The 16,476-nt window shown below is 42.4% G+C and overlaps 1 protein-coding gene across 1 annotated transcript in view; it reads right to left on the bottom strand.

Moving 5' to 3' along the window:
- Nucleotides 1-411: 411 nt before the first annotated feature.
- Nucleotides 412-16,476, bottom strand: part of LOC129706504 (catenin delta-2-like) — a 1,547,539-nt gene continuing 1,531,474 nt past the window's right edge. Inside the window, exons 24-26 of the mRNA XM_055650854.1 lie at nt 10,161-10,292; nt 7,922-7,998; nt 412-2,764 (exon numbers count right to left, since the gene is read on the bottom strand). Of these exons, the coding sequence (XP_055506829.1) occupies nt 2,504-2,764; nt 7,922-7,998; nt 10,161-10,292 (470 nt within the window). The 3' untranslated portion in view covers nt 412-2,503. The remainder of the gene's footprint in view (nt 2,765-7,921; nt 7,999-10,160; nt 10,293-16,476) is intronic.

Here is a 16,476-nt window from a genome sequence, read left to right as displayed (position 1 = left end):
AAAAAGCTGGTACGGGGTACTGATTTTGGATGATCATAATGAATGGCGGTTCTGGCTTGAAGGGCTGAATGGCCTACTCCTGTACCTATTTTCTATGTTTTTTTATGTTTCTATGACCAGTTCTTGCATGATTTTGAATTGGCTTTAAAGGTAGCAGAAACTTTGTGGTTGTAGGCAACTTGTCTTTAAAATTCTGTAGTCTTTTGTGTGTTTTTGGGGGGTTGCAGAACCATAGAACCATAGCAAATCTGTGCATGATCCTGCAATATCGAATTTTGCTACCCAAAGCACTGTGTCCTCCCTAATTACAATATTGCAGATATACCCTTCTGAAAATTTTCAAAAGTTGATATATGGGAATGCTACTTGGCTTCATTGTGCTATTTAAAGAAACTTATTGGAACAGTTAAAAAATGTTTAATAGCATCAGTTTATTTTTTTTAAATCACATCACCCAGTTTTCTTTCAAGACTGCAGTTTAAAGGCTATATAATCTCCATATAACCAAGAATGCCATTTACCCTTTTTTCTTCATTGTTGACAAAACACACTGTAAAAAGCATTTAACAAATTTAAATCTTGTCTATCTACATCTACAAACTGCCAGCAGGACAATTAGCTACCCATCGATTTTCAGAGTATTTTTTCCTACAATTAGAATTTGAAGCATTTTTTTTACTTCTCATTTGGCACCAATGAGTACTGCTGCACTATTCTCAAAAACAATGTTATTTTAAAGAGGGCAGTATACCTTTTACATCTGCCTACACAGGTAACTTTGAATCACAGCTAAATAGAACATATCTTTCAGTACACCACCACCCTTCAGTGTTTCTTAATATATAATGCAATCCTTTGAAAAAGGTACTTGTTTCCATGGACCGCAGCACAGCACGTCAAATACAATAAAACCCTTGAGTCTCTATGTCAATCCCAGGTATGTTGTAAAATGACTCGAATGTTTCCAAATCAAGATCAGGAGCTCTATGGTTTGGGCATACACATCAACACATGCTCATTAAAGGCTTGAAGTGAGGAATTCACTTTTAACTGAAGCCGCCCACCTGAAAACCCATGAGATTAAGTGCAATGGTGATTTTACACCATACTCCACCCTTTTTCTTTTTAGTGTAATTAAGGTAATTAAGTGACATTAGGGTGGGTGTTATAGTCAATGTCATTTTACATGGGGTGTTTTGAAAACGAATTAAAACAATAATAGGTAGAGTGTAAAACCAGTGTTCCATCGGATCCTATGGACCTCCCTCTTGATATATTAGGTTAGTATTACCTCTTATCCACTTGCCCAAGTCTTTTTCTTAAATTCAGTCTGATTTAGGCCTGAAAAGGGATACTGCAGATTGACACGGACAGACTTTATGGCACATTGGAACTATTGTTGATTTTGTATCAAGAGAAAGAAACATGGGAAAAAATTATTTTTTCCTGAATATTTTTTTACAAACATGGATGACAACTTCATTTATTTACTGTTAACACTGTATTGTCATAAACAAAACTGGTATAAATGAAAAATTGTCTTCAAATATCTACATCTAAAACTTTAGGCAGTGAGAGAGAGAGAGAGAGAGAGAGAGAGAGCGCGTGTCTCATCAAATGAGCTTGTGAAATGATGCTCATGATATTAGCGACTGATGGGGTTTTCAGTTAGTGACCACACAAACAATTCCACATACCAGAACAAACAATACTGCTAAATACTTCCTTCAGTTAGTTACTTCATAAAAAAGAAAACTTGGAAATTCACACATCTGCTCAAACTCGCTTACACTTTTGTTGTTCGTAATTAAAATAGTATTAAGAACAAGAGACAGAAGGAGTACTTTGGCATTGCTGTAATGGACACAATGCTCTCATTGATCAGTAATGTACATCCAATACTTCACAACAAAGCATTAAAATGAAAAAAAATGAACCCAGGCAGGCGGCGAGAGAAATGGTCTTGCTGTACAGAAGAAAACCGGACTGAAAACTACAAGCTGTGACACACGAGAATGTTGGTCTTCAAGAGGTGACAGACTGTCCCCGTAACAAGTGTAAACACATTCAAGCTCTTGTGCTTGACCTTTGACTTGGTCTCTCCCATTTCCCTCCTGTCACTTTCAGCCACTTTCCATTGCCAACTTTCACTGCTGTCCACAATGCCATTTTCTTTGCACATGAATAATAGTATTCCCCCCTCCCTCCCCTCCCCAACCACCCTCCTCTGTATACACACCAGGAACTTTTAATCATTTCCCACCACACCCATAACCCCTGCTCTCTGGTGAGCAAATCTTCCATTTCCTTCATATGAGCTGAATGTCACTTGCATTTCTCTCAGTACTTATCCATCCGACCACCATCTACCACACTTCACCCAATGACTGTCTTAGGGAACAGACCTCTGACAGTCTAAGACTTGCTGAAAAATGTCTTGTGATATTCATGCACATGCACAGTTCCCAGGGTCTTTTTTTTCTTGAGTATCTGCCACCTCTGCTTAGACCCAAGAATCAGGTGAGGCTGGATAGTGGCTTGTTTCGTAGTTTAACTCACTATAGGGACGTGCGGCAGAATAGAAATCAACATAATTGCCTGTTGATTTCAGGCCGAGATGCATGTTGTATTCACTGGTTGCTGGGCGACTGTGCACTTGGTCTTCAAAGAAAGAGTCATCATAATTTCCTGTAGAGTTTTGATAGGGTTGATAAGTGTCATAGTCTTTTCTACTGGGTTCCTGTGCAACAGGTTGTGATGAAACCTGTAGAAAAGAGGAATCAGGCCATTATTCTCAATTTAAGCACTTGGTGGCAATTGCAATTTTCCCCCTTCTAAATTGTCTAATTACCTTGCTGAAAGTCACGATAGAATCTGCTTCCACCACCATTTTAATTTGTGGATTTCAGATGAAAAGCAACTCTAGAAAGCTGTTCTTCACCTTCCATGTACTTAGTTGGTAATTTAAAAAACAAATTATGCCTTTTCATTACCAATGTTTCAGGCAATAGAAATGGATCCTCACCAACTGGTCCATCATCAAGTAGAATTTTGAACATTTCTATTATATTCCTCTTGGCCTTCTTCCTTCAAGACAGCATATCCAATCTCACTACATATTGCATTATTTTTTGTTTGTATAGAATTAGTTCATCCAATATACAGAAATCTTTTAAATGGATAACAATTCTTGCCATTGAGGGAGTACAGAGAAGGTTCACAAGACTGATTCCTGGGATGTCAGGATTTTCATATAAAGAAAGACTGGATAGACTCGGTTTGTACTCGCTAGAATTTAGAAGATTTAGGGGGGATCTTATAGAAACTTACAAAATTCTTAAGGGGTTGGACAGGCTAGATGCAGGAAGATTGTTCCCGATGTTGGGGAAGTCCAGAACAAGGGGTCACAGTTTAAGGATAAGGGGGAAATCTTTTAGGACCGAGATGAGGAAAACATTTTTCACACAGAGAGTGGTGAATCTCTGGAATTCTCTGCCACAAAAGGTAGTTGAGGCCAGTTAATTGGCTATATTTAAGAAGGAGTTAGATGTGGCCCTTGTGGCTAAAGGGATCAGGGGGTATGGAGAGAAGGCAGGTACAGGATACTGAGTTGGATGATCAGCCATGATCATATTGAATGGTGGTGCAGGCTCGAAGGGCCGAATGGCCTACTCCTGCACCTATTTTCGATGTTTCTAATTTGCATTACAAATGTAATTTTAGTTTTAAATACATTATGTTGTATATTCTGAGACCATTGATGGTAAGAGTCGGCAGCAAGTTGCTTTTGATCTGCGCCTTCTGCCAGTGTTGTACTTCCAACTCGTTGGAAGAAAACGGGTACAGATCACATGAATTTGGTGTGATTACCAAGCTATATAAAAGGATTTTTCCTGGTGGAGGGTTTACATTAGTAAGCATTTTCACAACAAAGGATAGAGGAAGTTTGGAAGTCACTCAAAAGGTAAGGTAGGCAAATGCAATGCTGGCATTCATTTCGATGGGACTGGAATATAAAAGTAATTATGTAATGCTGAGGCTTTATAAGGTGCTGGTGAGGCCACATTTGGAATTTGTGCAGAGTTTTGGGAAGGAATGTGCTGGCTTTGGAGAGGGTCCAGGGGAGGTCTACAAGAATGACCACAGGGATGCTTGGGTTAATGCATGAAGTGTATGAAGGCTGAGGGCCTGTACTCACTGGAGTTTAGATGAATGAGGGGGGTTCTCATTGAAACCTACCAAGTAATGAAAAGCCTAGATAGAGTGGACATGGAAAGGATGTTTCCAATAGTTTGAGTATCTAGGTCCAGAGGGCACAGCCTCAGAATAAAAGGACATACCTTTAGAATGGAGTTGTGGAATTTCTTTATCCAGCGGGTGGTAAATCTGCAGAATTCATTACCACAGACGTTTGTGGAGGCCAAGACATGGAGTATTTTTAAAACTGAGATTGTTACATCTTGATTAGGAAGGGCATCAAAGATTACAGGCAGAGGGCAGGAGAATTGGATAGAGAGTGTCAAATAAATCAGCCATGACTGAATGGTGGAGTAGATACAAAGGGCTGAATGGCCTAATTCTGCACCTATATCTTTTGCATCTTGTCATGTCAACGTCTAGATTAAGACAGGCAGATTATTGCAAAGTAAGAATATGGAGCAAAGGTGAGTAAAAGGAATTGAAGTGTAAATCAGCCCTGATCTAACCACATGGTGGAACAGAGACAAGGGGCTGAATTAGTTATTCTTTTTCCTCTAACTTATTACTGGATGGAATAGAATAGCAGTTTATAGATTCATAGAGGTGTACAGCATAATATTAGGGCCTTTGGCCCAACTTGTCCATGATTCCTATCCATACTAATGCCATTTGGCTGGTTTTGCCTCGTATCTCTCCAAACCATTTCTATCCACGTACCTGCCCAAATAACTATCAGATGTTGTAATTGTACTTGCCTCTACCACCTCCTCCGGCAACTTATTCCATTTACCCACCACTCTCTGGGTGAAAAGCATACCCGACAGATCCCCTTTAAATCTTTTTTACCTCACCTTAAACCTATACCTTAAACTTAGACTCCCCAACACATGTTAAAGGCCGTGACTGTTTGCCTTACTACATGGGCGGAAATCACTTTTAAAGCATTGGGGGGGGGGGGGGAACACACAACATTTCCTGGTGGCCCAATGACAAGTGTGCATGACAACTAACAATTTTATCCCTCCCCCCCCCCCCCCCCCCCCCCCCCCCCCCCCTAAAAAAAACAAATAAACATACTTAATTTTAAAATTTCATATAACATCCCTAAATGATGGGTAAAAATGACTAAGTAACGTGGGTGAATGAGGGACTGTAACTGCACGCCAAGAAGCCCGTGCTTGACCTCCAGAGCCCTTAATAACCGTCCGATACCCGTTTAAATCTTTCCCATCCACCAATACATAAAAAGTTCACAAAGGGTCTGAAGAAGGGTCTCGACCCGAAACATCGCCTATTTCTCCTCTACATAGATGCTGCGCCCTCACCCGCTGAGTTCCTCCAGCATTTTTTGTCTACCTCCAAAGTTCAAATGGTAATTGTACCCAAATCAGGCAGTTTTAAGAAATTCTCCCGTGAATTTTATTCAAAGGGACACGTCAGTAATACTTGAAGGTCAAAACACAATTATATTTACTGAGGAATGCATATCAATGTATTGGTGACACATCGTATAACAGTGTTAATACGATGTTAACAGTAGCAGTTAACAAGCCATAACAGTGGCAGTTAACAAATCGTTTTTGTCTCAGAGGAATCAAGTGATAAACGACTCCAATCGTTCTGGAGTACTCATTAAACCCGAGAGCTTTTTAAAAAAGGCTGCTTTGCTGCAATCTGTTTCGTGTATTGTAAGTGGAATGGATGTGTGTCTTGCTACTGTTTATCATTAATAAAGGATGACCTTTAATTCTTTTCAGAGTCTGAGTGAGCTGACCATGCCCGTGGCTGCCACTCCGTAGGTAGGATGCGAACTGGTTGCGGTTTGCTTATGGCTGCTGCTGGTAACTTAAAAATACATGTTTCACAAAACATGAGGGGGATTGTCCCCCTGCCTCTCAAAACATGGCGGGGGGGGGGGGGGGGGGGGGGGGGGGGACATGCCCCCGTACCCCTCGGGATTTCCGCCCATGCCTTACTACACTTCTCACAATTCTATAAACCTGCTAAGGTCATCCATTAGCTTCTCTTACTCCAGAAAAACAGACCCAGCCTATCCAATTTCCCATTAAAATTCAAGGCCTCCAGTCCAAGCAACATTCCTATGAAACTTCTCTGGCATAATCACAGGCGATCCTGCTGTACTCGTAGGTAACTTTCTTTGCTGCCCATTATACCATGAACTTTGACGTAATCTGCAAACTTGCCACCTATATTTTCTTCTAAATGATTAATACATGACAATTAAAGGATCGAGCATCGATCCCTGCAACACACCACTGACAACAGAACCCAAGTGTGTAAAGCAGCCCTCCACTACCACCATCTGCCTCTTACCACAAGTCAATGTTGTATTCAGTTTCTTTCTCAGCATGGAGCAGTTTAACCCTGCTGGACCTTGTCAAAGTCAACTGCGCTGCCTTCATCAATCCACATGGTCAGTTAACCTGCTTCCTCTATAAGGAAATACCTTACTGGCCAGCTTTGATCTACAATCTAGTTACCTCAAAAGCTCTCGCAGGGTGAAAGACAGGACCACTCTTTCAGGAATTTAAATGGTCCCTATGAGTGCCCAGGAAGGAGAGGAAAAATGAGCAAAATAATGCTGATTACTGAGAAAAATATTTCTTTCTTCAAAAGATAAGAACATCCTCAGATGGAGATAGACTTCTACATGGTTAGCGCAGGTTTGCATCATTAAATTTAGCTAATTAAACACTTCCATTTGGAAATAAACTTAGTAACTCAACGATGTGGTATTCTTCTCCACTGGGTTCCCCGAACTTTGGCCCCATCCATACCCCGTGATTGAGAATAGATGAATAAATAAGGTCGTGTTTTCTTTAAAAGTATACCAAATAATGGTCTTCTTCATCCACAAGCTTGTAAACAGCACATGGATCATTATATTTCTGTATGTTTTGGGAGGAAACAAAGCAAAATAAGAATAAGGGAGCAGAGAGGATCATTGGCGTCTCGCTACCCTCGGTACAAGAACTGTTCCAGAGCCGCTGTCTGAAAAAAGCACTGAGCATAGCTAAGGACAAACTGCACCCCCTCCACACACACATCTGGATCTCCTGCCATCAGGCAAGAGATACCGTAGCATCAAAGCCCGGACTACCAGACTGCTAAACAGCTTCCTTCCACAGGCTGTGAGGCTGCTAAACAGTCACTGCACCTGATTCTGCTGCTTATTGCACTGACAATTTAATAACTCTGGCACTGGCCACTTAAATCAGCTGCCCAGGACAATTTATGACTGTTTTTACTTGTATTTTAATGTTGCTGTTTTACCTGCACTTTTTAACTATACGTACTGTTTTATCAGCGACTGGATTGTTTTTACTGTTTTTATTTTATGTGTGAAATGTTTAAGTTTCATGTGCGATGCTCCGCTATTCCCTGGGAAATGTCTTCTCATTTTGCACTGTACAACTGTTGCTTTGCAAGATGACAATAAAGGTTGATTGATTGATTGATTGAAGTAGCTACAATTGACTGTAGTAAAAAGTAAACGGCTGGATGAACTTAGTGGATCAAGTAGCATCAAGTAGCTTTAGATTCCAGCATCTGTAGTCTCTTGTGTCTTCGGTTTACTGGTGTCTGGTCTCAGTGGTGAAAGGAGACGAAGGGCGAGAAAAGCTGCTGCTCAGTTATCATTCCACATGGGCAGTTAATAGTCCAATATATAAATAAGATGTTTAAAAAAAGAATAACAGACCTGGTTGTGCTTGATAGCCTCAACTGGAGTAGCATAGGAGTTCCTGTAGCCTGATCCAGCCACGACAGAGAGCTGAGCTGTTCAAATAAAAACAGGTACTGTTAAGGCATGTGGTACAAGAGGACATCATGAAAAAAAAACAAGCCACTAGTTAAGTCTCGTTATGCTAGCAAATGCCTTCATGCAGCTGTTGAAGATTGAGCTAAATCCCTTAACCTCCGAGGATTCAAAGCTTTCAAAGGGGAATAAAAGTAAGTTCCCTTTATTATTTCCTTTGCTTTCTGGTCTCTCTAACCCAACGTGTTTGCCCTGCTATTCCAACTGAAAACTGAATGGATGTACAATACGATAACATCTTGGAATTTGCTACCTAACACTGTAATGGTAGCATTTCAATAAGACCCACCACCAGCACCTGCTCAAGGAAGTCTCAGTGTTGGGTAATATACCCTTTCCTAACTGGTTAGCCACACCCTGAGAACAAGTACAAAAGAAGCATCAATCTGTCGGCTCCCATTGTAAAAGGGCCTTTTCCTGTTGAAGACCAGTGTCCCCCTAGTTCCTGAGATTAGGTCCAGAAATACCTATTTGTAATGTAATGGAGGAGCAAAGATACAATGAAATGTGACCATTTTATGACCTCTTTTGCACTTAGATAATTAAGACTTTCCACATGGGATGGATAGTAGTATCAGGATCTTTGATTTTAATGAGATTGATTACAAAGGCACACTGCACAAAATAGCATCCTTGTAGCAGATTAATCAATGCCGGTCCTCCAGAAAATAAATTTTTCTGTGTATCATTTGTAAAGTAACAGTAGTGTTAGAGTTTGCAATATGTGTCAACTCCTGCACTGAAGTTGACTGAAATTGTTATTTATCACAATAATCATATCCTGGAACTCCCCAATTTTGCCCCAGTCATTAAATAATGTTGCTGTTGTAGCCGAGGCCCATTGTCCAAAGGATCCAAGGGTCAGTTGAACACTCATGGTTCTAGACAGGCTTAGGGACAGCGCATGAAAGCAAGTTGGAAAAAAAATATTTGTTAAAACTGGTAATAAGGAAATTTAACCCACCTCTACTGACTTATTTTTGTTAATTCTGAAATGAATTAATATTAACTAAAGGAGTGATGTTATATCCAAATATCTGACAGGATTTAGGATTACGGTCATAAGGAATAGTAGAATTAGGCCATTCGGCCCATCAAGTCTACTCCGCCATTCAATCATGGCTGATCTATCTCTCCCTCCTAACTCCATTCTCCTGCCTTCTCCGTAACCTCTGACACACGTACTAATCAAGTATCTATCTTTGCCTTAAAATGTTAAAGATTATACCATCGCTGGCATAGACCTGCCCAGGCATCACATTGGGTCAGGTGAATTAATATATTTCAATCCCAGTAAGGAATGAATAGAGCAGACCAGAAAAATACCTATTTACATAACTAATCACAGCTTGGCTTAGTGAGACACTATGCTGTAAAAAGCCTATGTGAGAGATGAAGGATGATAGTCGCTATAAATGTTAATGCAACAGTTAATGGCAGCAGAGAATAGAATTGAACTGAATGTGGGTGTTACTTCATTATCTACCAGGGCTATCCTAACATAATATGAAAACGTGGATATAGTTGGAGAGTTTATTCAGAGGTCGTGGAACAATTCTCACAGCGGTCACCAATGTCAGCAAGGTAGAGAACATGACAAGGCATACTCCTTTTATGTTTGAAGATGTTTCCAATTTGTTCACTGAAAATACACATAAACCTGTGATGAAAGCACATTAGCAGGGGAATGGGTAGGATCAGCTGAGAAAGTGATACTAATGTGAAGACCACATCCTACCACAACAAGAGCAGTCCTGAACTACTATCTACCTCATTGGTGACACTCGGACTATCCTTGATGGGACTTTGCTGGCTTTACCTTTCACTAAACATTATTCCCTTATCGTGCATCTATACACTATAAATGGCTCGATGGTAATCATGTATGTCTTTCTGCTGGCTGAATAGCACGCAACAAAAAGCTTTTCACTGTACCTCGGTACATGTGGCAATAAACTAAACTGAAAAATGTCACCCCTGATCTGATTGGATTGGTATAGTTAGGTACTTGATGACTAGCATGGACATAGGGGCCAAAGGGTCTCTTTCTATGCCATACAATTATATGAATGGTGGAGTAGGATCAAAGGTCTACTCCAGGTCCTGCTTTCCATGTACTCACCTGGAACAGTATCTTTTCTGGAGGTGTGTTCCCCTTTGCTCCCATGGTAGCCAGAGTTGGTCCCGGTTGTGTCATAGTCAGACTTTCTCTCTTTTAAGTTAATCATCTCTCGCGGAGAAACTGGGGCACTCGCTGAAAATGAGAGGGCACTGTGTCTTAGCTTTGGTTTTAGTTTTCAAGATACAGCGTGAAAATAGGCCCTTCAGCCCACTGAATCTGCACAGCACAGCGATCACCCATAGACTAGTTCTAGCCTACATGAGGGACAGAAGTCAATCCGCCAGTCTTTGGGATGTGGGAGGAAACTAGAGCACCCGGAGAAAACCCACACGGTCACAAAGAGAGCATACAATCTCCGTCCAGACAGCATCAGTAGTCAGAATCGAACCCTAGTCTAGAGTCGCTGTGAGGCAGCAGCTCTACCACTGCACCATTGTGCTGTCCACTGTGTTTTTCCGATATATTTTCGACAAACTTAAAAACAAGATGACGATCCCTTAAAGATGGAAATGTTCTCTCTACATGACCAGATGAAAACCTTTTAGAATTGATGCATAATCTGGAGTACAGCATTTTCAGGTGGGCAAAAGATCCACACACCCCCTCATTCCATTATCAATTGAAATCAACACAAATAAAACTTGTTAAAATCTTGAACCCAATTGCCTGACTCAGAAGAAAGAACAGTAGCCCCATACCATGATCAAGTGTTCATTACCAAACACATGTAAACACATCAAACAATGTTGAAACAATAGAGCCAATAAAATGGTTAAAGTGAAAAATAGATCCAGGCTCAGACGGCTCGAGTAATCTTTCAATCAATGACAAGAAAAGCTGCCTTGTAGTAAATCCAGCAAAGCTGATCACTGGATTAATGAAACCATATGTGAGGAAAAAACATCTGCAAATGAAAGAAATAATTCACATGTACACAGAATCATTGACGTGCTCGCGGTTTCATCGCTGACGGTTGATCCAGCTCGAGGTTTTTCAGGCAAGTGCCCTCGAGCTTGAAGGTTGAAGACAGTCGCTGAAAGGTTGCGTCAGTGGGACAGGCCCTTGTTCCCACTGTTTGGGGATTTTAATGGTCCAGAGACCAAAGTGGGATGTCCACTTTGGTATTTTGTGGGTGAGTTATGCATGAAGGGGAAACAAATTCACTCTTCGACCCAAAAATCTCCCGACTTTGCATCAGGTTCCAGTGGGAGTGCTTCACACCTGATGCTTGTCCGACCTATTTATTCATCTATAGCTGGTTTCATTTCCGATTGCCCCAGGCACTTTAAAGTGTATTTTTGAAGGGCAGTCATTGTTGTAACCTATTTATTGTGATATGCAATCTGCGCACAGCGAGATCCTATAAATGCCATTCTGATAACCTTATACTTAGTTAAACTGATTGTGGGATAAATATGGGCGAGACCATGATGGTTCTTCAGGTAAACGCTGCAGCAGTTTTTATACTACCTGAGGGACCTTGGTTAAAATATCTTGTGAAAGGCAGTAAATCCATCAGTGCACTGCTCAGAAACACTGCATGTCAGTGTTTACATTGGACATTTGTAGTACACAAAATGATACGCATGATATGGAGATACAAGACACTGCAGATTCTGGTTGAAAACCCCCCACAAAATGCTAGAGTAAAGGGCCTGTCCCATGAGCATGCAACTCCATGCGGCAAGCGCGACCTAACCTGGTCGCTTGAGCCGTATGGCTTCGCGCGGCCGGTCCCACTCGATCGCCGGAGCTGTATGGAGTTGGTCCCGACATCGCGCGGGGCTCCGAAAAACTGACCGTGTTCAAAAATTCCGTGCGCCAACGGCCTGCCGGCCCGCAGCGTCTCGACGCCATATGCAGCGTCTTGACGCCGTATGTCACGCGCGAACTTCCCACGGACTTCGCTCGAACATGTCACTCACTCGACCTCCAAGCGGCCCCCGCTTCCGGTTTGGTCGCGCTCGCCGCATGCAGGTCACATGCTCGTGGGACAGGCCCTGTACGGGGATCACTCGACCTCCGCGCGGCCCCCGCTTCCGGTTTGGTCGCGCTTGCCGCGTGCAGGTGGCATGCTCGTGGGACAGGCCCTTTACTCAGCAGGTCAGGCAGAATCATTCTAGGAATGCATAGGTGACATTTGGGGTCAAGACCCTTCTTCACCACTGATTGTAATGGTGGGTGTAGGCTGGAAAAGAAGTGCGGGTGGGACAAAGTGATAGGTGGATACAGGTGAGGGGGGATTTTGATTCAGATGGGTGGACAAAGGCTAGAAATGAAAAGGAGACAGAAGAATGTGAGATAAGGAGTCAAATGTGAAGCCAGATTAAAGGATCTAGGTGAAGGTGGGTAGTGGAGGAAACGGGAGCAGGTTAGTGGGGGAAAGGAGTGTGTATGACAAGGAAAGCGAGGGGGGAAGAGGTGGTTACCTGAAATTGGAAAATTGAACATTGATCCAGTTGTGTTGTAAGCTACCCTAGTGGACACACTGCAGACATTTAGTAACAAACTATGTGTTTGAGTTCCAGTCTCGGTGTTTTGAAATAAAGTTTCCACATGATGCAACATTACATACTTCGCATCAATACGACCTGCCCCTTGTATGAACCCTTACCATTCATATAAAACTTAAACTTTGTTTAGTAAATATGTTAAATGAAAAATACATTTTGAATACAGGTTCAATAAATACAATGTTGTTTTGTAAGCATATACATTACAATAATTTCCCACTGTGGAAATGTTATCCTCTAAAATATTTGGTTAATTTCACAGTAACTTCCACGTCATCCTTCAAGCTACAAAAAAATAATTTACAAAACAGAAATAACTTATTGCAAATCCACCCACCACCCAATGGAACGTTACGGCAAACCTGTCCTGATTAAATGTGATTAGCTGTGAAACCAACTAACCGTTGCAGCCTTCTTTTAAATTACCTTTCTCGCTTCCCATTTTAAGCTGAGTTCTGGGCACTCGAGGGGAACATAGAATGTTATTGGAATGTGTTACATTGCGACTTCAGTAGTAGAAGGATGTTGGAAGCTATAGTGCACAAGCACTACTCCCTTGGGCAGCTGTGGTTGGCAGGGCTGGATATTGTGAACAATTTGGAATCATACATGTTGTGGACGGAAGACTAAACAAAAGCCAAGAAGACCATTTATTGACTTGACATTTTTTTTTGGCTCCCAAACAACTTACAGATCTTACTCGATTCAGGTTTCCAGTCCCAGTGGTTTTGCAATGAAATTGTCTGTTGTCAGCGAGAGATTTTCAGTCAAGGGAGCAAGCCAGAGATGGCTTTCAATGCAGGTTATTGAGCAATGAAAACTGATATGCATTAATGTAAGCGAGGAAATCTGTATTCTCAATTTCAGTGAGACTAACTGAGTGCATAGCTAGAATGCCAAAACAAGTTTTTAAATACAGAATAAAACAGTAAGAGAGGTACATTTCTATATAGAAACATAGAAAATAGGTGCAGGAGTAGGCCATTCGGCCCTTCGAGCGTGCATCGCCATTCATTATGATCATGGCTGATCATCCAACTCCTGTACCTGCCTTCTCTCCATACCCCCTGATCCCTTTAGCCACAAGGGCCACATCTAACTCCCTCTTAAATATAGCCAATGAACTAGCCTCAACTACCTTCTGTGGCAGAGAATTCCACAGATTCACCACTCTCTGTGTGAAAAAATGTTTGTCTCATCTCGGTCCTAAAAGATTTCCCCCTTATCCTTAAACTGTGACCCCTTGTTCTGGACTTCCCCAACATCGGGAACAATCTTCCTGCATCTAGCCTGTCCAACCCCTTAAGAATTTTGTAAGTTTCTATAAATCCCCCCTCAATCTTCTAAATTCTAGCGAGTACAAACCGAGTCTACCCAGTCTTGTCTTAACATTACTACAATACACCAAAGAGTCTTATAATATTTTGTCATTTTTTTTCTTCTTGTCAACAAGCTGAATCAAAAGCTGAAGCTTGTTAACACATTTGTCCTACACAAACTCAGGGCCTAATTCTCAAGGCATCAAATTCAGTGTAAACAACATTTTTGGAAAGATCTGATTACATAACATTTTAGTGAATTATATGAGTCATTTCCTGGTACGGGAAGGGCAGTTTATGTGCCAATGTTTTCAGCTCTGCTTCCTTGTTTAAACCAAGTAGCGTTGGATTTCTTGCCCTGGACTTTAGAAATTTAACCATGGACAGTTCAGATAAAGTATCCCTTGTTGTCATTCAAACTTTTAGTTTGAACAAAATTACGTACCTTGCAGTCATGACAGAGAATAAAATAACAGAACATACAATGAACACAGTTTAACATCCACCACAGTGAGTCTACCAGGCATCTCCTCACTGTGATGGAAGGCAAAAGTCTTAAAGTCCTTGTCTCTTCCTTCCTTGTTAGACCTTCCTTGTTGTTCCTTCCTTGTTCTCCCTCTGCGTTGAGGCGATCCAGGCTTTCGATGTTGGCCCCCCCCCGCCGGGTGATGGTAAGTCAGTTCAAACTCCGCGGCCCGGGGCGGACAAAGCTGTTGTTGCGGGAACTCTGGAGAATCGGTCACCAACCTGGGACCCGCGAGTTCCCGATGTTGTCGTCCACTGGGCCCGCGGCCGAAGCCTCCGAGGCTCCGAAGTCGGGCCGCAGTCACAGCGCCACCACAGCCCGAAGTCGGCCAGCTTCGCGATGGTGAGTCCTGGCTCTGCCTCCGGAACTCGAGGTCGGCCCCAGTTGGAGGCCGCCAACTCCGCGATTAGGCATCAGCGCAGACGGAGACGGAGACGGGGATACGGCAAAGAAAAGGTCGCATCCCCCCCGAAGGAAGAGACTAAAACAAGTTTCCCCCGCCCCCACACACACACACAACTAAAAATAAACTAAAACATGCGTCCAACAAGACAAAGGGGAACAAAAAAAAGTAAAAGACAGACGGACTGCGGGCGAGCCGCAGCTGCTTGGGCAACGCCGCCACTTCAGGAGAGTGCACATAGTTGTTATCCACTGATGTGCCATTGGCAGTTCCTCATACTGCATGAGGCTGGCCGCTGACTTGAACTTTCAGCGGATTTGAGCCACAGAAATAGTTCAGTTCATTTTAGTTAATTGTCATGTGTACCGAGGTACAGTGAAAAGCTTTTGTTGTGTGCTAACCAGTCAGCGGAAAGACAATACATGATTACAATCGAGCCATTTACAGTGTACAGATACATGACAAGTGAATAACGTTTAGTGCAAGGAAAATGTTGCATTTCATTGGGTCAAGGTGAGTGTGGTGGGGTGGGAGACAATTCTGGTATTAAGGCAGGGCCTGAGCAGGGATGATTTGGAATATCTCCAAAGTAGCGGAGATGTGTCCCAAAGATAGACACAAAGTTCCAGAATAATTTAGCTGGTCAGGCAACATCTCTGAAGAAAATAGATGGGTGACATTTCCGGTTGGACCCTTCTTCAGATTAAAGGTTGGGTTTGGGGGAGTAGGGGAGGAAGGGTGGACAGGGAGGGAGGGGGGTTGAAGAACTAGAGGTGAGAACAGACCAGGATAATCAGGGCCAGACACAAATGACGTCAGACCTGGATATCCTTCCCTCTTCCCCAACTGGTTCCATTTGCCCAACATCCCATCTGGTTCCACTCATTACCTTCCAGCCTTTGACTCTAACTCCATTCTCTTCACTATGAGGAGCATTTATAGCTCTGAGTCTCTACTTGTTGCAGTTTAGAAGGATATTTGGGGGGGATCTCATTGAAACCGGCCGAATAAACCAAAAGGCTGAGATAGCGTGGATGTGGAGAGGATGTTTCCTGTAATGGGAGAATGGAAATGATTTCTTTAGCCAGAGGGTGATGAATCTGGATGTGAACCTCACTGAAATTCTTTGACAACTATTTAACGTCTTGGATATTCACAGAATTCAAGAACTATTAAAATCCCTGCAGTTCCTGCAACCTGCAGGAAACATTTCACAGAATGCAGTGTATTGATAGATGACAACCAATGCATTCACGGCTTCCTCGTGCCTACCTCTTTTTGTGTACGGAGGTGCAGATTTGTCAGGTTAGTTTTACAGTAGTTTAGAGATCCAGCGCGGAAACAGGCCCTTCGGCCACTGAGTCTGCGATGACCAATGATCCCCGTACACCCGCACTATCCTACACACTAGGGGCAATTTACCATTTGCAGAGGCCAATTAACCTATCAACCTGTATGTCTTTGGTGTGTGGGAGGAAACCGGAGCACCCGGAGAAAACCCACGCAGGTCATGGGAAGAAGGTACAAATTCAGTACAGACAGCACCCATAGTCAG

Source organism: Leucoraja erinacea, chromosome 2 (genome assembly GCF_028641065.1).
Source record: "Leucoraja erinacea ecotype New England chromosome 2, Leri_hhj_1, whole genome shotgun sequence".
Classification (NCBI taxonomy): domain Eukaryota; kingdom Metazoa; phylum Chordata; class Chondrichthyes; order Rajiformes; family Rajidae; genus Leucoraja; species Leucoraja erinaceus.
This window is presented reverse-complemented; position numbering and strand designations above follow the sequence as displayed.